This window comes from Salvelinus namaycush, chromosome 9 (assembly GCF_016432855.1).
Source record: "Salvelinus namaycush isolate Seneca chromosome 9, SaNama_1.0, whole genome shotgun sequence".
Taxonomy (NCBI): domain Eukaryota; kingdom Metazoa; phylum Chordata; class Actinopteri; order Salmoniformes; family Salmonidae; genus Salvelinus; species Salvelinus namaycush.
This window is the reverse complement of record NC_052315.1, coordinates 3,655,702-3,680,890: the sequence shown is the minus strand read 5'-3', so window position 1 is coordinate 3,680,890 and position 25,189 is coordinate 3,655,702. Positions and strand designations below refer to the sequence as shown.

Here is a 25,189-nt window from a genome sequence, read left to right as displayed (position 1 = left end):
CTTTGGGGAACGTAGTTTACCTCATGGGACACACTAATGATGTGTGCCAACCCTTTCAGCTCTTTGGGGAACGTAGTTTACCTCATGGGACACACTAATGATGTGTGCCAACCCTTTCAGCTCTTTGGGGAACGTAGTTTACCTCATGGGACACACTAATGATGTGTGCCAACCCTTTCAGCTCTTTGGGGAACGTAGTTTACCTCATGGGACACACTAATGATGTGTGCCAACCCTTTCAGCTCTTTGGGGAACTTAGTTTACCTCATGGGACACACTAATGATGTGGGCCAATAGCAATACGTACCGATAGCAGAGAACAGGCACATGACCAATAGGATGATAACACACCAGCCCACGTCCACGTTCATCTGTTTCTCCAGTTTACTGCGTTTGTAGCGGGGGCCATTGTTGTTCAGCATGGCTTTAGTCTCATGACCTGCAACACAACTGGCTGTTAACACACACTTCATACAGGACAGCATCCACAAAGCAGCTCAGAGTAAACTGGCTGTTGACACACACTTCATACAGGACAGCATCCACAAAGCAGCTCAGAGTAAACTGGCTGTTAACACACACTTCATACAGGACAGCATCCACAAAGCAGCTCAGAGTAAACTGGCTGTTAACACACACTTCATACGGACGCATCCACAAAGCAGCTCAGAGTAAACTGGTTGTTAACACACACTTCATACAGGACAGCATCCACAAAGCAGCTCAGAGTAAACTGGCTGTTAACACACACTTCATACAGGACAGCATCCACAAAGCAGCTCAGAGTAAACTGGCTGTTAACACACGCTTCATACAGGACAGCATCCACAAAGCAGCTCAGAGTAAACTGGCTGTTAACACACACTTCATACAGGACAGCATCCACAAAGCAGCTCAGAGTAAACTGGCTGTTAACACACGCTTCATACAGGACAGCATCCACAAAGCAGCTCAGAGTAAGTGCTGATCTCAGATCAGTTTTCCTTCTAGATCATAATGAATAGGATTATATGGACAGATCTCAGATCATTTTTCCTTCTTAGATCATAATGAATAGGATTATATGGACAGATCTCAGATCATTTTTCCTTCTAGATCATAATGAATAGGATTATATGGACAGATCTCAGATCAGTTTTCCTTCTTAGATCATAATGATAGGATTATATGGACAGATCGATATCAGTTTTCCTTTTAGATCATAATGAATGGATTAATGACAGATCTCATCAGTTTTCCTTCTTAGATCTAATGAATAGGATTATATGGACAGATCTCAGATCAGTTTCCTTCTTAGATCATAATGAATAGGATTATTGGACAGATCTCAGATCAGTTTTCCTTCTTAGATCATATGAATAGGTTATATGGACAGATCTCAGATCAGTTTTCCTTCTTAGATCATAATGAATAGGATTATATGGACAGATCTCAATCAGTTTTCTTCTTAGATCATAATGAATAGGATATATGGACAGATCTCAGATCAGTTTCCTCTTCTGGATCATAATGAATAGGATTATATGGACAGATCTCAGATCTTTTTTCCTTCTTAGATCATAATGAATAGGATTATATGGACAGATCTCAGATCAGTTTTCCTTCTTAGATCATAATGAATAGGATTATATGGACAGATCTCAGATCAGTTTTCCTTCTTAGATCATAATGAATAGGATTATATGGACAGATCTCAGATCAGTTTCCCTTCTGGATCATAATGAATAGGATTATATGGACAGATCTCAGATCATTTTTCCTTCTTAGATCATAATGAATAGGATTATATGGACAGATCTCAGATCAGTTTTCCTTCTTAGATCATAATGAATAGGATTATATGGACAGATCTCAGATCAGTTTTCCTTCTTAGATCATAATGAATAGGATTATATGGACAGATCTCAGATCAGCACTCCGCCTCAGAAACTTTATGGATATGGAGCCAGATGTCATACAGAGACTGGGTGTCGTAAAACAGAGGCTCCTTCTCTCCTTGCTCGCTTAACAAACCCCATTGGAGGAGATGATCGGTCAAGGTCACGCCTCTCGAACCTTCTCCTCCAATGGGGTTTGAGAAGGAGGTGAGAGGATGAGAGGAAATGAGGAAAGACTAATTGAGAGAGAGCCAGGGTGTATATCGAGCTGCCTCTTTGACCTTGTCCTCCTATGCATTGTGATTGGGAGGAAAGGAGGTAAGGAGAAAGGAAAGAGCCGGGGTGTTTACCTGCATAGATGACTATCCCCACACACTCCTCTGTGTTGCGGATAGTACAGCCCCGCAGCAGCAAGTTGTCTTTGTACAGGCCATCTCTTCTTCCACTGCGATGGGTACTGTTTACAGACAAGATTATTCAATCACTTTACATCACTGAGTAACATTACTGGATGACTAGGAGACACAAACATGTAGATATGATCAATTCCATCTAGAATAATCTGCATATTATAATAGACCTGACTGCAAAGGTACATCCACAGATAGGGAAATCAACACGTAACATTCCTCTGGAACTATGCAGTGAACTCAGACCACCTGTGTGTGTGTGTGTGTGTGTGTGTGTGTGTGTGTGTGTGTGTGTGTGTGTGTGTGTGTGTGTGTGTGTGTTGCACTGAACAGCTCAATAGATCTTCACGCTGCAATGCATTGTAGGGATATAGAGTCTCAGTAAGGTATATCAGAGGGATACACAGACTCTATATCCCCCTACCTTACTAAGCCTCTATAACCCCCTACCTTACTAAGACTCTATATCCCCCTACCTTACTAAGACTCTATATCCCCCTACCTTACTAAGACTCTATATCCCCCTACCTTACTAAGACTCTATATCCCTCTGATATACCTTACTAAGACCCTATATCCCCCTACCTTACTAAGACCCTATATCCCCCTACCTTACTAAGACCCTATATCCCCCTACCTTACTAAGACTCTATATCCCCCTACCTTACTAAGACTCTATATCCCCCTACCTTACTAAGACTCTTATCCCCCTACCTTACTAAGACTCTATATCCCCCTACCTTTACTAAGACCTCTATCCCCCTACCTTACTAAGACTCTATATCCCCCTACCTTACTAAGACTCTATATCCCACTACCTTACTAAGACTCTATATCCCCCTACCTTACTAAGACTCTATATCCCCCTACCTTACTAAGACTCTATATCCCCCTACCTTACTAAGACTCTATATCCCTCTGATATACCTTACTAAGACTCTATATCCCTCTGATATACCTTACTAAGACTTTATATCCCCCTACCTTACTAAGACTCTATATCCCCTACCTTACTAAGACTCTATATCCCCCTACCTTACTAAGACTCTATATCCCCCTACCTTACTAAGACTCTATATCCCTCTGATATACCTTACTAAGACCCTATATCCCCCTACCTTACTAAGACTCTATATCCCCTACCTTACTAAGACTCTATAACCCCCTACCTTACTAAGACTCTCTATCCCTCTGATATACCTTACTAAGACTCTATATCCCCCTACCTTACTAAGACTCTATATCCCCCTACCTTACTAAGACTCTATATCCCTCTGATATACCTTACTAAGACTCTATATCCCCCTACCTTACTAAGACTCTATATCCCCCTACCTTACTAAGCCTCTACATCCCTCTGATATACCTTACTAAGCCTCTATATCCCCCTACCTTACTAAGCCTCTATATCCCCCTACCTTACTAAGCCTCTATATCCCCCTACCTTACTAAGCCTCTATATCCCCCTACCTTACTAAGCCTCTATATCCCCCTACCTTACTAAGACTCTATAACCCCCTACCTTACTAAGCCTCTATATCCCCCTACCTTACTAAGACTCTATATCCCCCTACCTTACTAAGACTCTATATCCCCCTACCTTACTAAGACTCTATATCCCCTACCTTACTAAGACTCTATATCCCCCTACCTTACTAAGACTCTATATCCCCCTACCTTACTAAGACTCTATATCCCCCTACCTTACTAAGACTCTCTATCCCCCTACCTTACTAAGACTCTCTATCCCCCTACCTTACTAAGACTCTATATCCCTCTACCTTACTAAGACTCTATATCCCCCTACCTTACTAAGACTCTATATCCCCCTACCTTACTAAGACTCTATCCCCCTACCTTACTAAGACTCTATAACCCCCTACCTTACTAAGCCTCTATATCCCCCTACCTTACTAAGCCTCTATATCCCCCTACCTTACTAAGACTCTATATCCCCCTACCTTACTAAGACTCTATATCCCTCTACCTTACTCTATATCCCCCTACCTTACTCTATATCCCCCTACCTTACTAAGCCTCTATATCCCCCTACCTTACTAAGACTCTCTATCCCCCTACCTTACTAAGACTCTATACCCCCCTACCTTACTAAGACTCTATATCCCCCTACCTTACTAAGACTCTATATCCCCCTACCTTACTAAGACTCTATATCCCCCTACCTTACTAAGACTCTCTATCCCCCTACCTTACTAAGACTCTCTATCCCCCTACCTTACTAAGACTCTATATCCCCCTACCTTACTAAGACTCTATATCCCCCTACCTTACTAAGACTCTATATCCCCCTACCTTACTAAGACTCTCTATCTCCCTACCTTACTAAGACTCTCTATCCCCCTACCTTACTAAGACTCTCTATCCCCCTACCTTACTAAGACTCTATACCCCCCTACCTTACTAAGACTCTATATCCCCCTACCTTACTAAGACTCTATATCCCCCTACCTTACTAAGACTCTCTATCCCCCTACCTTACTAAGACTCTCTATCCCCCTACCTTACTAAGACTCTCTATCCCCCTACCTTACTAAGACTCTATATCCCCCTACCTTACTAAGACTCTATATCCCCCTACCTTACTAAGACTCTATATCCCCCTACCTTACTAAGACTCTATATCCCCCTACCTTACTAAGACTCTCTATCCCCCTACCTTACTAAGACTCTATACCCCCCTACCTTACTAAGACTCTATATCCCCCTACCTTACTAAGACTCTATATCCCCCTACCTTACTAAGACTCTATATCCCCCTACCTTACTAAGACTCTATATCCCCCTACCTTACTAAGACTCTCTATCCCCCTACCTTACTAAGACTCTATATCCCCCTACCTTACTAAGACTCTATATCCCCCTACCTTACTAAGACTCTATATCCCCCTACCTACTAAGACTCTCTATCTCCCTACCTTACTAAGACTCTCTATCCCCCTACCTTACTAAGACTCTCTATCCCCCTACCTTACTAAGACTCTATACCCCCCTACCTTACTAAGACTCTATATCCCCCTACCTTACTAAGACTCTATATCCCCCTACCTTACTAAGACTCTATATCCCCCTACCTTACTAAGACTCTCTATCCCCCTACCTTACTAAGACTCTCTATCCCCCTACCTTACTAAGACTCTATATCCCCCTACCTTACTAAGACTCTATATCCCCCTACCTTACTAAGACTCTATATCCCCCTACCTTACTAAGACTCTATATCCCCCTACCTTACTAAGACTCTATATCCCCCTACCTTACTAAGACTCTATATCCCCCTACCTTACTAAGACTCTATATCCCCCTACCTTACTAAGACTCTATATCCCCCTACCTTACTAAGACTCTATATCCCCCTACCTTACTAAGACTCTCTATCCCTCTGATATACCTTACTAAGACTCTATATCCCCCTACCTTACTAAGACTCTATATCCCCCTACCTTACTAAGACTCTATATCCCCCTACCTTACTAAGACTCTATATCCCCCTACCTTACTAAGACTCTATATCCCCCTACCTTACTAAGACTCTATATCCCCCCTACCTTACTAAGACTCTATATCCCCCTACCTTACTAAGACTCTATATCCCCCTACCTTACTAAGACTCTATATCCCCCTACCTTACTAAGACTCTATATCCCCCTACCTTACTAAGACTCTATATCCCCCTACCTTACTAAGACTCTATATCCCCCTACCTTACTAAGACTCTATATCCCCCTACCTTACTAAGACTCTATATCCCCCTACCTTACTAAGCCTCTATCCCCCTACCTTACTAAGCCTCTATATCCCCCTACCTTACTAAGCCTCTATATCCCCCTACCTTACTAAGACTCTATATCCCCCTACCTTACTAAGACTCTATATCCCCCTACCTTACTAAGCCTCTATATCCCCCTACCTTACTAAGCCTCTATATCCCCCTACCTTACTAAGCCTCTATATCCCCCTACCTTACTAAGCCTCTATATCCCCCTACCTTACTAAGACTCTATATCCCCCTACCTTACTAAGACCCTATATCCCCCTACCTTACTAAGCCTCTATATCCCCCTACCTTACTAAGACTCTATATCCCCCTACCTTACTAAGACCCTATATCCCCCTACCTTACTAAGACTCTATATCCCCCTACCTTACTAAGACTCTATATCCCCCTACCTTACTAAGACTCTATATCCCCCTACCTTACTAAGCCTCTATAACCCTCTGATATACCTTACTAAGACTCTATAACCCTCTATAACCCTCTATAACCCAACTATATACCCGACTGGGCATATCACGTTGTTCATTTCACTGGTCACCATTTTTATTTGTAAGTTTACCGGTAAATCCCCAGTCACGTGGAGTTTATTTACATGCAAACAACGGCGAGTGACTTGAGCTTTGTGATTCAATCAGTATCGATCAGGATGCACCAGGTGACCCAGCTACCGTATGGAATTCACAACTACATTTTTTTGCCAGCTAGATGTCTTAGACTATTATATTTAACAGTCTAAAATGTACTATATGCTCTGCAGTTGTGCATTTAGTTAGCTAGATAGCCAACTAGCTACTAAATTAGCAATGTGGTTAGCTTCTTCCAAAATCAAGCTTTGCTTGGTAACAGCAGATAACACCCTCCTGGATCAAGAGCCTTGCTGGTGAGTATTTGTTTTGTGCAGCAAACTGGGAGTAGCATTTGTAAGTTATTTGTATAGTTTAGGTCAGAGACTGTATAAAATTATTTGCAATGCGCTTGTTAGCATTTAGTTAGCATTCTCTATGCGATTTTACTTATACTTGTTAGCATTGCTAACCGTCAGATTACAGAGTCTCAATGGGGTTTCAAAAACAGAGTCCCTTGTGTTCAGTGCCGGTATTACCGAATATCCCGGTATGGCACAAGGTCGATATGAAGCCATGACAATCTACAGCCACTATATTGTAGTAGTGACTTCTATGGTAGTGAAGCACTCAGATCCTCAGGGAATCAATCAGGACATTCATCACCTTATCACTATCCCTGATCCTTACATCCCACCTCAAGAAATAACATTTAAAAGCTTATCAGCTATCATCTAGGGAAAGTCACGGTACGGGACTGGATCTTTGTCTGCGTCCTAAATGGCAACCTATTTCCTATATAGTGCACTACCGGTCCTGGTCAAAAGTAGTGCACTATGGGACACACTCTTAACCAACCAGACTACAGAGGTGCTTAGTCTCAGAGATGTCAAACACTGTTCAGTCTCACGGTAAGCTGCCGCTTCTCAAATGCTAATTGAGGATGTAGTGTGGTGTGTGGTTCACCCCCGTAGTGACACAACAGCCTCCTGCCTGCCTGCCTCCAACACTACAGCCTTTGGTAATGATAATGGTGGTAATGGTATTAATGGCAGTGGTGGTAATGGTATTAATGGTATTGGTAGTAATGGTGGTAGTAATGGTGGTGATGGTATTGGTAGTAATGGCGGTGGTAGTAATGGCGGTGGTGGTATTGGTAGTAATGGCGGTGGTGGTATTGGTAGTAATGGCGGTGGTGGTATTGGTCGTAATGGCGGTGGTGGTATTGGTCGTAATGGCGGTGGTGGTATTGGTCGTAATGGCGGTGGTGGTATTGGTCGTAATGGTAGTGATGGTATTGGTAGTAATGGCGGTGGTGGTAATGGTAGTAATGGCGGTGGTGGTAATGGTAGTAATGGCAGTGGTGGTAATGGTAGTGGCACCCTATTCCCTATATAGTGCACTACTTTTGACCAGGGCCCATAGGCCTCTACTGTATACAGGGAATAGGGTGCCATTTGGGACATAACCAGTTTGTGGGTCAGAAACATCCCTTCCTCCAGTTAGTTTGATTCCAGTTCCTAATGAGCTTTTAACCACCATCAGCGTCAATGCAGAAAGAGCAACTGGAACGGACGACCGGATGTAATTCATTATATGATTAAATGCAGCTCACTGAAGTTGTTCTTTATCCATATGATGTCTATCCATATTAAAACCATCTCTCTCTGTAATAAAGAGCCGAGGCACGATGAAGACAAAGAGGAAGGTACGAGTATAAAGTTAAGCAGTATAACGATATATAATGAAGGTGTACTCACATGTAGCCACGGAATCTGGCCAGGTCGTTGTTAGGCTTCTCACATTCTATGACGCTGTTGTATTTGGACGGGTCAAAATCACAATCCTGTAGAACAATACACATTTTTACTTAGCAATTCTGTCCTTTATTAAAACAACTAACCTCTTTGATATGCACGTCTATTCATCAAAAAAGCACATCTCTTCTGTAGGTCATTTCATTTTCATTGATTTCTAAAATGAATCCAAAATGTGTACACTTGAAAACAAACAATCTGGAAAGTGAGATCGAGGCAGAGTAGTCAGAACCAGAGAACACAGGAAGTGAGATCGAGGCAGAGTAGTCAGACCCAGAGAAAACAGGAAGTGAGATCGAGGCAGAGTAGTCAGACCCAGAGAACACAGGAAGTGAGATCGAGGCAGAGTAGTCAGACCCAGAGAAAACAGGAAGTGAGATCGAGGCAGAGTAGTCAGACCCAGAGAAAACAGGAAGTGAGATCGAGGCAGAGTAGTCAGACCCAGAGAAAACAGGAAGTGAGATCGAGGCAGAGTAGTCAGACCCAGAGAAAACAGGAAGTGAGATCGAGGCAGAGTAGTCAGACCCAGAGAAAACAGGAAGTGAGATCGAGGCAGAGTAGTCAGACCCAGAGAAAACAGGAAGTGTGATCGAGGCAGAGTAGTCAGACCCAGAGAACACAGGAAGTGAGATCGAGGCAGAGTAGTCAGACCCAGAGAACACAGGAAGTGAGATCGAGGCAGAGTAGTCAGAACCAGAGAAAACAGGCCTGTACTCACAGAGTCCTAGAGAAGGAGTGCTGATCTAGGATCAGGTACTCCCTGTCCATATAATCTTATTTATTATGATCCCAGATAAAAACTGATCCTAAATCAGCACTCATACTCAGACTGTGAATACAGCCCCTGGTCTATCAGATGGTAAATGTTATATAGGGTAGTAGAGGAATCATCTTGACCAAAGCATTCTTGTCATATCGGTGTGAGACCGAACAAACAATAAAACTAGTGTCAGTGTACCGAGAAGCTTATCGAAACGCAACGCTAGTCTGTGTGGAATGTTGGTTAACATGGACAGCATCATTAGGTTCTAGAATCTTCATGACAAAAGGTCAGAGGTCGACTCTATGGTTACATCTTAAAAAAGGCCCAGTTTAGTCAGAAATGTGATTTGCCTGTGTCTTATATACAGTGTATTTCCACACTAAGGTTGGAATAATACTGTGAAAATGATAATGCCCTTTTTTTTAGTATAAGAGCGGTTTGAAAAGACGACCTGAAATGTCAGCCTGTTTTGGTTGGATGGAGTTTTCGCTTGCCTGGTGACATCACCATGCGGTAAATTTGTAATAGACCAATAAGAACGAGAGTTATAAAACTGTGCCAACAACAGTTAGTTTTCATTATCTCCCCCTTCCCACTCAGACCACTTCCAGACAGTCCTAGCAACAAAACAAGAAAAACTCTTGCTTGAGAAATTGCTCTTTGCTAAGAAGCGATTTGTTGATTTTTTAAATTTTAATTGAAAACACACTAAGTTACTTAATTGTTACCCAGAAATTATTTGATATTGAGATAAAAACATCTGCAACTTTAAAAATGGTACCCTATTCCCTATAGTGTCCTATTTCTTACTGGGAGGGGGTGTAAAGAAGTGCTCCATGTAGGGGACAGGGTACGCTTTGGGACGTAGTCTCTTCATCACATTGGAGGAGTGAGCTGCAGTCAACTCCCAAACAAACAGTTATGATGAGACAATACAGGGGGGTGTGACTTTTCCACACCTTCGTAGGGCTGTAACGGACATGTAATTTTGGATGACGGTAATTGGCCAGCCAAATGACCACGGTCATCGTAATACCCATTGGAATGCTCCGACTGCATGTGCTGGAATTGAAATCGAATTAATAGAAGGGGAATCCCCTTTTTCAAGTCAATGAAGGCATAATGGGTGGACAGGCGGCCATCTTGAGTGTACACATCGGACCAAAGCAGGAAGTAAAATCCATGCTGTGATTTGTTGATTCAACTCAACTAACATTACATTCCATTGCATGAGCCACATCAGTTTTTTTTTAAATCACTTGAATGAACATTCTACATTACCATGGAAATTATTGCATCACAATACCAGGCAGCCATTGAGAGTGTACCCATGAGTTTACCAGGCACATTTCCGGGGTTAGAAGTTACAACTGTCAAGCCCATTCTATTAATTCTATTTCTGTGTGTGCTGCGGCTACTGCTGCATTGTGGGGGACATTTCCTACCCAACGGAATACTTGTTCTCTTGTTTCAGCACGGAGAAACAAAGTTTCATCACAGTGTTAAAATCAATTCCAATTTAATTTGTCATATGCTTGGTAAACAACAGGTGTAGAGTAACAGTGAAATGATAATACACTGCTCAAAAAAATAAAGGGAACACTTAAACAACACAATGTAACTCCAAGTCAATCACACTTCTGTGAAATAAAACTGTCTACTTAGGAAGCAACACTGATTGACAATAAATTTCACATGCTGTTGTGCAAATGGAATAGACAAAAGGTGGAAATTATAGGCAATTAGCAAGACACCCCCAATAAAGGAATGGTTCTGCAGGTGGTGACCACAGACCACTTCTCAGTTCCTATGCTTCCTGGCTGATGTTTTGGTCACTTTTGAATGCTGGCGGTGCTCTCACTCTAGTGGTAGCATGAGACGGAGTCTACAACCCACACAAGTGGCTCAGGGAGTGCAGTTCATCCAGGATGGCACATCAATGCGAGCTGTGGCAAAAAGGTTTGCTGTGTCTGTCAGCGTAGTGTCCAGAGCATGGAGGCGCTACCAGGAGACAGGCCAGTACATCAGGAGACGTGGAGGAGGCCGTAGGAGGGCAACAACCCAGCAGCAGGACCGCTACCTCCGCCTTTGTGCAAGGAGGTGCCCTGCCAAAGCCCTGCAAAATGACCTCCAGCAGGCCACAAATGTGCATGTGTCAGCATATGGTCTCACAAGGGGTCTGAGGATCTCATCTCGGTACGTAATGGCAGTCAAGCTACCTCTGGCGAGCACATGGAGGGCTGTGCGGCGCCACAAAGAAATGCCACCCCACACCATGACTGACCCACCGCCAAACCGGTCATGCTGGAGGATGTTGCAGGCAGCAGAACGTTCTCCACGGCGTCTCCAGACTCTGTCACGTCTGTCACATGTGCTCATGTGCTCAGTGTGAACCTGCTTTCATCTGTGAAGAGCACAGGGCGCTAGTGGCGAATTTGCCAATCTTGGTGTTCTCTGGCAAATGCCAAACGCCCTGCACGGTGTTGGGCTGTAAGCACAACCCCCACCTGTGGACGTCGGGCCCTCATACCACCCTCATGGAGTCTGTTTCTGACCGTTTGAGCAGACACATGCACATTTGTGGCCTGCTGGAGGTCATTTTGCAGGGCTCTGGCAGTGCACCTCCTTGCACAAAGGCGGAGGTAGCGGTCCTGCTGCTGGGTTGTTGCCCTCCTACGGCCTCCTCCACGTCTCCTGATGTACTGGCCTGTCTCCTGGTAGCGCCTCCATGCTCTGGACACTACGCTGACAGACACAGCAAACCTTTTTGCCACAGCTCGCATTGTTGTGCCATCCTGGATGAACTGCACTACCTGAGCCACTTGTGTGGGTTGTAGACTCCGTCTCATGCTACCACTAGAGTGAAAGCACCGCCAGCATTCAAAAGTGACCAAAACATCAGCCAAGAAGCATAGGAACTGAGAAGTGGTCTGTGGTCACCACCTGCAGAACCATTCCTTTATTGGGGGTGTCTTGCTAATTGCCTATAATTTCCACCTTTTGTCTATTCCATTTGCACAACAGCATGTGAAATTTATTGTCAATCAGTGTTGCTTCCTAAGTGGACAGTTTGATTTCACAGAAGTGTGATTGACTTGGAGTTACATTGTGTTGTTTAAGTGTTCCCTTTATTTTTTTGAGCAGTGTATATACACAGGGTACCAGGTCATAACCTGGCTAGATAAACACAGGGTACCAGGTCATAACCTGGCTAGATAAACACAGGTTACCAGGTCATAACCTGGCTAGATAAACACAGGGTACCAGGTAATAACCTGGCTAGATAAACACAGGGTACCAGGTAATAACCTGGCTAGATAAACACAGGGTACCAGGTAATAACCTGGCTAGATAAACACAGGGTACCAGGTAATAACCTGGCTAGATAAACACAGGGTACCAGGTAATAACCTGGCTAGATAAACACAGGGTACCAGGTAATAACCTGGCTAGATAAACACAGGGTACCAGGTAATAACCTGGCTAGATAAACACAGGGTACCAGGTAATAACCTGGCTAGATAAACACAGGGTACCAGGTAATAACCTGGCTAGATAAACACAGGGTACCAGGTAATAACCTGGCTAGATAAACACAGGGTACCAGGTAATAACCTGGCTAGATAAACACAGGGTACCAGGTAATAACCTGGCTATATAAACACAGGGTACCAGGTAATAACATGGCTATATACACAGGGTACCAGGTAATAACATGGCTATATACACAGGGTACCAGGTAATAACATGGCTATATACACAGAGTACCAGGTAATAAATAAGTATTGTCTCTTATCGATGGCGGTTATGATATCGTTTAGGACCTTGAGCGTGGCTGAGGTGCACCCATGACCAGCTCAGAAACCAGATTGCAACCAAAATGCTTATTGAAATTCTCAATTATCGCAAATTTATCAGTGGTGACAGTGTTTCTTAGCCTCAGTGCAGTGGGCAGCTGGGAGGAGGTGCTTTTATTCTCCATGGACTTTACAGTGCCCCAGAAGTTTTTGGAGTTAGAGCTACAGGATGCAAATTTCTGTTTGAAAAAGCTAGCCTTTGCTTTCCTAACTGCCTGTGTATATTGGTTCCTAACTTCCCTGAAAAGTTGCATATCGCGGGGGCTATTCGATGCTAATGCAGAACGCCACAGGATGTTTTTGTGCTGGTGAAGGGCAGTCAGGTCTGGAGTGAACCAAGGGTTATATCTGTTCCTGGATCTACATTTTTTGAAAGGGGCATGCTTATTTAAAATGTTGAGGATGTCACTTTTAAAGAATAACCAGGAATCCTCTACTGATGGAATGAGGTCAATATCCTTCCAGGATACCCGGGCCAGGTCGATTTGAAAGGCCTGCTCGCTGAAGTGTTTTAGGGAGAGTTTGACAGTGATGAGGGTTGGTCGTTTGACTGCAGACCCATTACGGACACAGGCAATGAGGCAGTGATTGCTGAGATCCTGGTTGAAGACAGCGGAGGTGTAATTGGAGGGCAGGTTGGTTAGAATGATATCTATGACGGTGCCCGTGTTTACTGATTTGGGGTTGTATCTGGTAGGTTCATTTACAATTTGTGAGAGTTTGAGGGCATCAAGCTTAGATTGTAGGATGGACGGGGTGTTAACTTTCTTATTGCTGAGATCCCGTTAACGGGATGAATGACAACAGCCAGTGAAAGTGCAGGGCACATAGATGTGTCTTATACCATGTTAAAGGTAATCTTGTTGTTAATCCCACCAAAGTGTCCGATTTCAAATAGGCGTTACAGCGAAAGCACCACAAACGATTATGTTAGGTCACCGCAAAATCACAGAAAAACACAGCTATTTTTCCAGCCAAAGACAGGAGTCACAAAAAGCAGAAAGAGATAAAATGAATCACTAACCTTTGATGATCTTCATCAGATGACACTCATAGGACTTCATGTTACACAATACATATATGTTTTGTTCGATAAAGTTCATATTTATATCCAAAAACCTCAGTTTACATTGGCACCATGTTCAGAAATGCCTCCAAAATATCCGGAGAAATTGCAGAGAGCCACGTCAAATAACAGAAATACTCATCATAAACTTTGATGAAAGATACATGTTTTACATAGAATTAAAGATACACTTGTTCTTAATGCAACCGCTGTGTCAGATTTCAAAAAGCTTTACGGCAAAAGCACAATATTCAATAATCTGATGTGATTTTGCGGTGACCTAACATAATCGTTTGTGGTGCTTTCGCTGTAACGCCTATTTGAAAAAGGAAGCCATACAGTTACCCGCCAAATTGTGCAGTCAACAAAACTCATAAATAGTATAAAAATCTTCACTTACCTTTGCTGATCTTTGTCGGAATGCACTCCCAGGACTCCCACAAGAAATGTTTGTTTTGTTTGGTAATGTCCATCATTTATGTCCAAATAGCTATTTTTGTTAGCGTGTTTGGTGAACAAATCCAACGTCAGGAAGCGCGTTCACTAAAAGCAGACGAAATGTCCAAAAGTTCCATAACAGTCAGTAGAAACATGTTAAACGATGTATTGAATCAATCTTTAGAATGTTTTTAACATAAATCTTGAATAACGTTCCAACCGGAGAATTCCATTGACTTCAAGATGTGCGATGGAACAGAGCTCCCTCTCATGTGAATGCCCATTTCTTCGCAGGTTTTTGCCTGCCATATGAGTTCTGTTATACTCACAGACATCATTCAAACAGTTTTAGAAACTCCGAAGTGTTTTCTATCCAATACTAATAATAATATGCATATATTAGCAACTGGGACTGAGGAGCAGGCCGTTTACTCTGGGCACCTTTCATCCAAGCTACTCAATACTGAAGATAGATGGGGGGCAATCAATTCACATATGGTGTCCAGGGCACAGCTGGGGGCAGAAGGTAGTCTATAGCAAGCGGCAATGGTGAGACTTGTTTCTGGAAAGGTGGATTTTTTAAAGTAGAAGCTGGAATTGTTTGGGCACAGACCTGGATAGTATGACAGAACTCTGCAGGCTGTCTCTGCAGTAGATTGCAACTCCGCCCCCTTTGGCAGTTCTATCTTGTCGGAAAATGTTAAAGTTAGGGATGGAAATTTCAGGGTTTTTGGTGGTCTTCCTAAGCCAGGATTCAGACACGGCTAGGACATCCTGGTTGGAATGTGCTAAGGCAGTGAATAATACAAACTTAGGGAGGAGGCTTCTAATGTTAACATGCATGGAAACCAAGGCTTTTACGGTTACAGAAGTCAACAAATGAGAGCGCCTGGGGAATGGGAGTGGAGCTAGGCGCTGCAGGGCCTAGCTCTACATCACCAGAGGAACAGAGGAGCAGTAGGATAAGGGTACGGCTAAAGGCTATAAGAACTGGTTCTTACAAGTCCGGAGTTACGTCCGCAGCATAGATCCAGGATTCCCCTTCCTGGTGAAACACAGTTCGACACATTTCTTATCCCTCTTCCTGAAAGGCACCTTATAATCTATAGTCAAATTTGCTCACTCATTCAATGCAAACTCATTCATAGGGCCCACTAGACCAAAGCAAGATTATCCAACATTTACAAGGATGTGAACCCTAATTGTGTACGATGTAATCAGTCTCCTGCTAATCACGTACACATGTTTTGGTGTTGCCCATCTCTTGGTGGTTTCTGGAAAGACCGCTTTAACTCTCAGAATTAAGTGGCGCACAGATTGAGCCAGACCCTTTTATTGCACTATTTGGGGTTTTCCTTACCCACAATACAACTGACCAAAATGAATAAGGATGTAATTGCCTTTGTCACTTTGTTAGCGAGACGATTCATTTGACTTAGATGGGAATCCTCTGTACCCCCTTCTCATGCCCTTTCGATGAAATCCGTTTTGAATAAAGTTGGAAAATTCAACATTTCTACATTTCCCTGCAGTTCCAGAGTGACGTATATTTATATATTTGTAAGAGGCCTGGTATGTGAATAAATCAAATCACATTTATTGGTCACATACACATGGTTAGCAGATGTTAATGTGAGTGTAGCGAAGTGCTTGTGCTTCTAGTTCCGACCGTGCAGTAATAACCAACAAGTAATCTAACAATTCCACAACAACTACCTAATACACACAAGTGTAAAGGGATGAATAAGAATATGTACATATAAATAAATGGATGAGCGATGGCCGAACGGCATAGGCAAGATGCAGTAGATGGTATAGAGTACAGTATATACAGTGGGGCAAAAAAGTATTTAGTCAGCCACCAATTGTGCAAGTTCTCCCACTTAAAAAGATGAAAGAGGCCTGTAATTGTCATCATAGGTACACTTCAACTATGACAGACAAGAGAAGAAAGGAGAAAAAAAAATCCAGAAAATCACATTGTAGGATTTTTTATGAATTTATTTGCAAATTGTCGGAAAATAAGTATTTGGTCAATAACAAAAGTTTCTCAATACTTTGTTATATACCCTTTGTTGGCAATGACAGAGGTCAAACGTTTTCTGTAAGTCTTTACAAGGTTTTCACACACTGTTGCTGGTATTTTGGCCCATTCCTCCATGCAGATCTCCTCTAGAGCAGTGATGTTTTGGGGCTGTTGCTGGGCAACACAGACTTTCAACTCCCTCCAAAAAATGTCTATGGGGTTGAGATCTGGAGACTGGCTAGGCCACTCCAGGACCTTGAAATGCTTCACAGGCAGTGGCTCGGGTGGTTGTTGTCCTTGATGATCTTTTTGGCGTTCCTGTGACATCGGGTGCTGTAGGTGTCCTGGAGGGAAGGTAGTTTGCCCCCGGTGATGTGTTGTGCAGACCTCACTACCCTCTGGAGAGCCTTACGGTTGTGGGTGTTGTAGGTGTCCTGGAGGGCAGGTAGTTTGCCCCCGGTGATGCATTGTGCAGACCTCACTACCCTCTGGAGAGCCTTACGGTTACGGGTGGTGTAGGTGTCCTGGAGGGCAGGTAGTTTGCCCCCGGTGATGCGTTGTGCAGACCTCACTACCCTCTGGAGAGCCTTACGGTTGCGGGCGGAGCAGTTGCCGTACCAGGCGGTGATACAGCCAGACAGGATGCTCTCGATTGTGAATCTGTAAAAGTTAGTCAGTGTTTTTGGTGACGAGACAAATTTCTTCAGCCTCCTGAGGTTGAAGAGGCGCTGTTGCGCCTTCTTCACCTCGCTGTCTGTGTGGGTGGACCATTTCAGTTTGTCCGTGATGTGTACGCCGAGGAACTTAAAACTTTCCACCTTCTTCACTACTGTCCCGTCGATGTGGATAGGGGGGTGCTCAGATTGGTCGGACCAGCATTAAAACAGACCTGAGCACATGCGTTTCCTGTTTTAGTTTCTGTCTATAGGCTGGGAGCAACAAAATGGAGTCGTGGTCAGATTTGCTGAAAGGTGGGCAAGGGAGGGATTTGTATGCACTGCCAAGTTACCAAGTTAGAGTAACAATGATCCAGGATTTTGCCAGGTCACGCATTTGATATGCTGATAAAATGTAGGGCGCTTTGTTTTCAGATTAGCCTTGTTAAAATCCCCAGCTACAATAAATGCAGCCTCGGGATATGTGGTTTCCAGTTTACATAGAGTCCAGGGCCGTCGAGGTGTCTGCTTGGGGGGGGATATACACGCCTGTGATTATAATCGAAGAGAATTCTCTTGGTAGAAAATGCCATCGGCATTTGATTGTAAGGAATTCTAGGTCAGGCGAACATAAGGACTTGAGTTCCTGTATGTTATGATCACACCACGACTCGTTAATCATAAGGCATACGATGCGTGAAGAAACCAGGTGGCTGTACTGACTCTGATAATGTATCCCGAGTGAGCCATGTTTCCGTGAAGCAGAGAATGTTGCAATCTCTGATGTCTCTCTGGAAGGCAACCCTTGGGTTTGAGTTTGAGTTAATTTTTACAGGGACAAATTAATCAACGTTTCAGTAAAAGTGCCGGCTTTAGCCAGCCGGCTCATTTCGTCTACCTTGTTGTCAAGAGACTGGACGTTGGCGAGTAATAAACTCGGGAGCGGTGCGCAATGTGCCCGTCTACGGAGCCTGACCAGAAGACCGCTCCGTCTGCCCCTTCTGCGGCGCCGTTGTTTTGCCTGCTGGTATCCGATCCATTGTCCTGTGTGGTGGACCAAACAGAAGATCCGCTTTGGGAAAGTCGTATTCCTGGTGATAATGTTGGTAAGTTGACGTTGCTCTTATATCCAATAGTTCCTCCCGGCTGTATGTAATAAAACGAAAGATTTCCTGGGGTGACAACAGTGTAATAAATAATACATAAAAAAATTAAAAATACTGCATAGTTTCCTTAGAACTCGAAGCGAGGTGGACATCTCTGTCGGCGCCTATCCTTGAGGTATAGACGACATCTCGGATGTTAAGGACTATTACCTTGTTGACCTATAACAACTGTATCGAAACATTTTATTTTTCTTGTCTTTTTTTTTGTATTTGTGTTTTTTTATGTCTGTCTCTCTGCTTTGCTGTATTGTATCTTTGATGTGTTGTTTTATATTAATACCAAATAACTTACAAGTGCAATTATTTTGTAAATGCTGGTGTTGAAAATTCAATAAACAAAGTAAAAAAGAAAAAAATAGTAAATAAAAGAAACAAAAAACATGCCAATTTGAAAAATAAGCCACGGAAGTTATTTGAGCGAGAATAAAGACGACTTTGAGTAGTAAGACATGCATAAAAGCAACAGATACCATTAATAAGAAGAGGCTAGAAGAGTCTTATATGGCTAGGACAGGCAAACCCCATTCTATTGTGGAGGACTTAATTGTCCCTGCTACCGTGGATATGGCTGGCACAATGCTGGGGGAAAAGGCCCAGACAATGCCTTCATCAAACAACACTGTTTCACGACGCATCAGTGACATGGCAGGAGATGTTTTGAAACAATTACTGCTTCGCATACAAGCCAGTGAATTATATGCATTACAGCTGGATGAGTCAACAGACGTGGCGGGCTTGGCACAGCTCCCGGTATATGTCCGTTACGTTTACGGGGGGGTCAATTAAGGAAGACATCCTCTTCTGCAAACCACTGGAAACCAGGACAACAGGAGAGGATATTTGTAAAGTACTGGACAGCTTTGTGACATCAAATGGACTTTGGTGGTCAAGATGTGTTGGTATCTGTACTGATGGCGCTAAAGCCATGACAGGGAGACATAGTGGAGTGGTAACGTGCGTGCAAGCAGTTGTTCCCGACGCCACTTGGGTACACTGCAGCATCCACCAAGAGGCTCTTGCTGCCAAGGGAATGCCTGACAGCTTGAAAGACGTTTTGGACACGACAGTGAAAATTAACTTTGTTAAAAGTTGTTATAGATAGGGTGCAGCATTTTCACGTTTGGATGAAAAGCGTGTCCAGAGTAAACTGCCTGCTACTCAGGCCCAGAAGCTAAGATATGCATATTATTAGTAGATTTGGATAGAAAACACTCTGAAGTTTCTAAAACTGTTTGAATGATGTCTGTGAGTATAACAGAACTCATATGGCAGGCAGAAACCTGAGAAAAAATCCAGCCAGGAAGTGGGAAATCTGAGGTTGGTCGTTTTTCAACTCATTCCCTATTGAAGATACAGTGGGATATGGGTCATGTTGCACTTCCTAAGGCTTCCACTAGATGTCAACAGTCTTTAGAACCTTGTCTGATGCTTCTAGTGTGAAGTGGGGCTGAATGAGAGGGGAATGAGTCAGAGGTCTGGCAGAATGCTTTGAGCTCGTGCCGCTTGTTCACGTGAGAGCGAGCTCTGTTCCATAGCTTTTCTACAGACAAAGGAATTCTCCGGTTGGAATATTATTGAAGATTTATGTTAACATCCTAAAGATCGATTCTATACTTAGTTTGACATGTTTCTATGGACTGTAATATGACTTTGTCTAAACTTTTGCCTGGACCTGCCCGCGCGTCGTGAGTTTAGATTGTGTACTGAACGCGTGAACAACAAGGAGGAATTTGGACATAAATGATGGACTTTATGGAACAAATCAAACTTTTATTGTGGAACTGGGATTCCTGGGAGTGCTTTCTGATGAAGATCATCAAAGGTAAGTGAATATTTATAATGCTATTTCTGACTTATGTTGACTCCAACATGGCAGATATCTTCTTGGGTTGTGTTGGTCTCTGAGCGCCGTACTCAGATTATTGCATGGTTTGCTTTTTCCGTAAACTTATTTTGAAATCTGACACAGCGGTTGCATTAAGGAGAAGTATATCTTTAAATCTGTGAATAACACTTGTATGTTTTATTAATGTTTATTATGAGTATTTCTGTGAGTTGATGTGGTTCTGCAAATTCACGGGATGTTTTAGAGGCAAAACCAAATGTAAATTGAGGTTTTTGGATATAAATATGAACTTGATCGAACAAAAACATACATGTATTGTGTAACATGTTGTCCCGGGAGTGTCATCTGATGAAGAATATCAAAGGTTAGTGATTCATTTTATCAATATTTCTGCTTTTTGTGACTCCTCTCTTTGTTTGGAAAATGGCTGTATGCTTTCTGTGACTAGTTGCTGACCTAACATAATGATATGTTCTGCTTTCGCCGAAAAGCCTTTTTAAATCGGACACTTTGGTGGGATTAACATGAAGTTTATCTTTAAAATGGTGTCTAATACTTGTATGTTTGAGGAATTTTAATTATGAGATTTCGGTTGTTTTGAATTTGGCGCCCTGCACTTTCACTGGCTGTTGTCATATCGATCCTGTTAACGGGATGTAAGCCGTAAGAAGTTAACGATATAAGACACTTGTATGTACCTAGATGTTTAATATCCATAATTGTTACGATTATTTATTTGAATTACGTTCCCTCCAATTTCACTGGAATTTTGTCGACAGGTGTCCCGCTGACGGGATGTCTAGCCCTAAGAAGTCTTTATCAAGGACAACGCACAGGTCTTTCCATCATTGTCTGATTTTTTGTGTGCAATTAAACAAATTTACAGACAATGTCAAATGTGATATAGCGAAGCACCAGAGTGAGTTGGGTGCGCAATTACGCAGGTACTTTCCCAAAATGGATTCGTTATCCCTCTCATGCCCTGCCTCCAGTCCGCTTACCGATATCTGAACAAGAGAGCCTCATCGATATTGCAACAAGCAGTTCTGTGAAAATTGAATTTAAATCAGAAGACACTGCCAGATTTCTGGATTGGGCTGCGCTCAGAGTATCCTGCCTTGGCAAATCGCGCTGTTAAGACACTGATGCCCTTTGCAACCATGTACCTACGTGAGAGTGGATTCTCGGCCCTCACTAGCATGAAAACTAAATACAGGCACAGACCGTGTGTGGAAAATGATTTAGGACTGAAACTCTCTCCAATACAACCCAACATTGCAGAGTTATGTGCATCCTTTCAAGTACACCCTTCTCATTAACCTGTGGTGAGTTATTCACCATTGTTTATGAACAAATAAGGTTTTATATGTAAGATGATTAAGTAAAGAGCAAAATTATTGATTATTATCATATTATTATTATGTGTGCCCTGGTCCTATAAGAGCTCTTTGTCACTTCCCACGAGCCAGGGTTGTGACAGAAACTCACATTCAACATCACACTCATTCTTCTGTTTAATAAATGTATTGTATAGTGTGTGTGTGGCAGGCTTACAATGATGGCAGAAAACAACATTTGAGAGTGTGCTGACCCTGTTGCTAGAGGGGGTACGCAGCTGTGTGCTGACCCTGGTGCTAGAGGGGGTACGCAGCTGTGTGCTGACCCTGGTGCTAGAGGGGGTACGCAGCTGTGTGCTGACCCTGGTGCTAGAGGGGGTACGCAGCTGTGTGCTGACCCTGTTGCTAGAGGGGGTACGCAGCTGTGTGCTGACCCTGGTGCTAGAGGGGGTACACAGCTGTGTGCTGACCCTGGTGCTAGAGGGGGTACGCAGCTGTGTGCTGACCCTGGTGCTAGAGGGGGTACGCAGCTGTGTGCTGACCCTGGTGCTAGAGGGGGTACGCAGCTGTGTGCTGACCCTGGTGCTAGAGGGGGTACGCAGCTGTGTGCTGACCCTGGTGCTAGAGGGGGTACGCAGCTGTGTGCTGACCCTGTTGCTAGAGGGGGTACGCAGCTGTGTGCTGACCCTGGTGCTAGAGGGGGTACACAGCTGTGTGCTGACCCTGGTGCTAGAGGGGGTACGCAGCTGTGTGCTGACCCTGGTGCTAGAGGGGGTACGCAGCTGTGTGCTGACCCTGGTGCTAGAGGGGGTACGCAGCTGTGTGCTGACCCTGTTGCTAGAGGGGGTACGCAGCTGTGTGCTGACCCTGGTGCTAGAGGGGGTACAGCTGGAGGTTGACTGTTTGAAGGGGTACAGGGCTGGAGGTGGAATGTTTGAAGGGGTACGGGACTGTAAACAGTTTAGAAACCACTGTCTCAGAGGTATATTATATATATTGTTAAATGTATAGTCTCACCAGGTCCAGGAAGCTGCGGACCACCCGTCTCAGGTTGACTGATTGTTAAATGTATAGTCTCACCAGTTCTAGGAAGCTGCGGACCACTTGTCTCTGTTTGAGGTTGGTCTCTCCATCCAGGGTAGCTGTCTCGATGTGGACCATGCGGTCCGGGTCGCTGGAACTGAGCAGTAGAACATCTGCAGGCAGGATCTCGTTACAGCGCAGTCTAATGAAATCCCCAACCCGGGCCTCCTTCCAGAACCGCTCCATGTACTGGTGCTCTGGCCTAGAGGAAGAAGATAGGACAGGTATCCACATGGTTGTTAGTGTAACAGTATAACTTTAAACCGTCCCCTCGCCCCGACACGGGCACGAACCAGGGACCTTCTGCACACATCAACAACTGACACCCACGAAGCGTCGTTACCCATCGCTCCACAAAAGCCGCGGCCCTTGCAGAGCAAGGTGCAACACTACTTCTAGGTTTCAGAGCAAGTGACGTAACTGATTGAAACGCTAGTAGCGCGTACCCGCTAACAAGCTAGCCATTTCACATCCGTTACATTAGGAATTGAAAACTGGTCAAGGTGTGGAGAAATTCTGGATACAAAATAAGGTGAACACCTTCTACATTTAAGAGTTAAACAGAATGTACACCGGGAGACCAAAATGACTCTTCTGCAAGGTTCATAATAATCAAATCAAACATTGTCACACGCACCAAATACAACAAGTGTAGACTTTACCGTGAAATGCTTACTTACAGGCCCTTAAACCAACAGTGCAGTTCAAGAAGAAGAAAATATTTACCAAGTAGACTAAAATAAAAAGTAATAATAAAAAGTAACACGATAAGAATAACGAGGCTATATACAGGGGGTACCGGTACAGAGTCAATGTGGAGGCTATATACAGGGTGTTACGGTACAGAGTCAATGTGGAGGCTATATACAGGGGGTACCGGTACAGAGTCAATGTGGAGGCTATATACAGGGTGTTACGGTACAGAGTCAATGTGGAGGCTATATACAGGGTGTTACGGTACAGAGTCAATGTGGAGGCTATATACAGGGGGTACCGGTACAGAGTCAATGTGGAGACTATATACAGGGTGTTACGGTACAGAGTCAATGTGGAGGCTATATACAGGGTGTTACGGTACAGAGTCAATGTGGAGGCTATATACAGGGTGTTACGGTACAGAGTCAATGTGGAGGCTATATACAGGGTGTTACGGTACAGAGTCAATGTGGAGGCTATATACAGGGGGTACCGGTACAGAGTCAATGTGGAGGCTATATACAGGGGGGTACCGGTACAGAGTCAATGTGGAGGCTATATACAGGGTGTACCGGTACAGAGTCAATGTGGAGGCTATATACAGGGGGTACCGGTACAGAGTCAATGTGGAGGCTCTATACAGGGGGTACCGGTACAGAGTCAATGTGGAGGCTCTATACAGGGGGTACCGGTACAGAGTCAATGTGGAGGCTATATACAGGGGGTACCGGTACAGAGTCAATGTGGAGGCTATATACAGGGGGTACCGGTACAGAGTCAATGTGGAGGCTATATACAGGGTGTTACGGTACAGAGTCAATGTGGAGGCTATATACAGGGTGTTACGGTACAGAGTCAATGTGGAGGCTATATACAGGGTGTTACGGTACAGAGTCAATGTGGAGACTATATACAGGGGGTACCGGTACAGAGTCAATGTGGAGGCTATATACAGGGGGTACCGGTACAGAGTCAGTGTGGAGGCTATATACAGGGTGTTACGGTACAGAGTCAATGTGGAGGCTATATACAGGGGGTACTGGTAACGAGTCAGGGGGTACAGGCTAGTTAAGGTAATCTGTACATGTAGGTGGAGGCGAAGTGACTATGCATAGGTAACAAAGAAACAGCGAGTAGCAGCAGCGTACAAGGGGGGGTCAATGTAAATTGTCCGGTGGCGATTTTTATGAATTGTTCAGCAGTCTCATGGCTTGGGGGTAGAAGCTGTTGAGGATGCTGTTGAGAAGGCCGGAGTCCTTGTCTACAGGACAGAAAACTGAACAGAAAACCCTCCCTCTCGTTCGTTCTTCCCACCTTCCCTCCTCAACCAACCCTGGTAACCTTCCCTCCTGACAGCGGAGGGGTGAGGGGGATTTACCCCTCCCCTGTCAACTCCCCCTCCCCACCTCCCCCTCCTTAAAATCAGAGTTATTTTTTTTTTAGCTCTAGAGAACATATACTTACTTTTACCTGCATTCAATACTAATTTCAGGTCAATAAAGTTTTTCTGTAATACAATGAAGACAGACTGTAGTTCAGATAGAGCCTGGTCAACCATGGGGTCAATAGCAGACACAACAGTATCATAATACAATGAAGACAGACTGTAGTTCAGATAGAGCCTAGTCAACCATGGGGTCAATAGCAGACACAACAGTATCATAATACAATGAAGACAGACTGTAGTTCAGATAGAGTCTGGTCAACCATGGGGTCAATAGCAGACACAACAGTATCATAATACAATGAAGACAGACTGTAGTTCAGATAGAGCCTGGTCAACGTTGGGGGT

The 25,189-nt window shown here is 43.8% G+C and overlaps 1 protein-coding gene across 1 annotated transcript in view; it reads right to left on the bottom strand.

The window, feature by feature from the left end:
* Positions 1–25,189, bottom strand: part of LOC120053620 (probable phospholipid-transporting ATPase VA) — a 75,117-nt gene that overhangs the window by 32,279 nt on the left and 17,649 nt on the right. Inside the window, exons 2-5 of the mRNA XM_039000762.1 lie at positions 22,699–22,903; positions 8,407–8,492; positions 2,228–2,334; positions 308–439 (exon numbers count right to left, since the gene is read on the bottom strand). Coding sequence (XP_038856690.1) covers positions 308–439; positions 2,228–2,334; positions 8,407–8,492; positions 22,699–22,903 — 530 coding nt within the window. The remainder of the gene's footprint in view (positions 1–307; positions 440–2,227; positions 2,335–8,406; positions 8,493–22,698; positions 22,904–25,189) is intronic.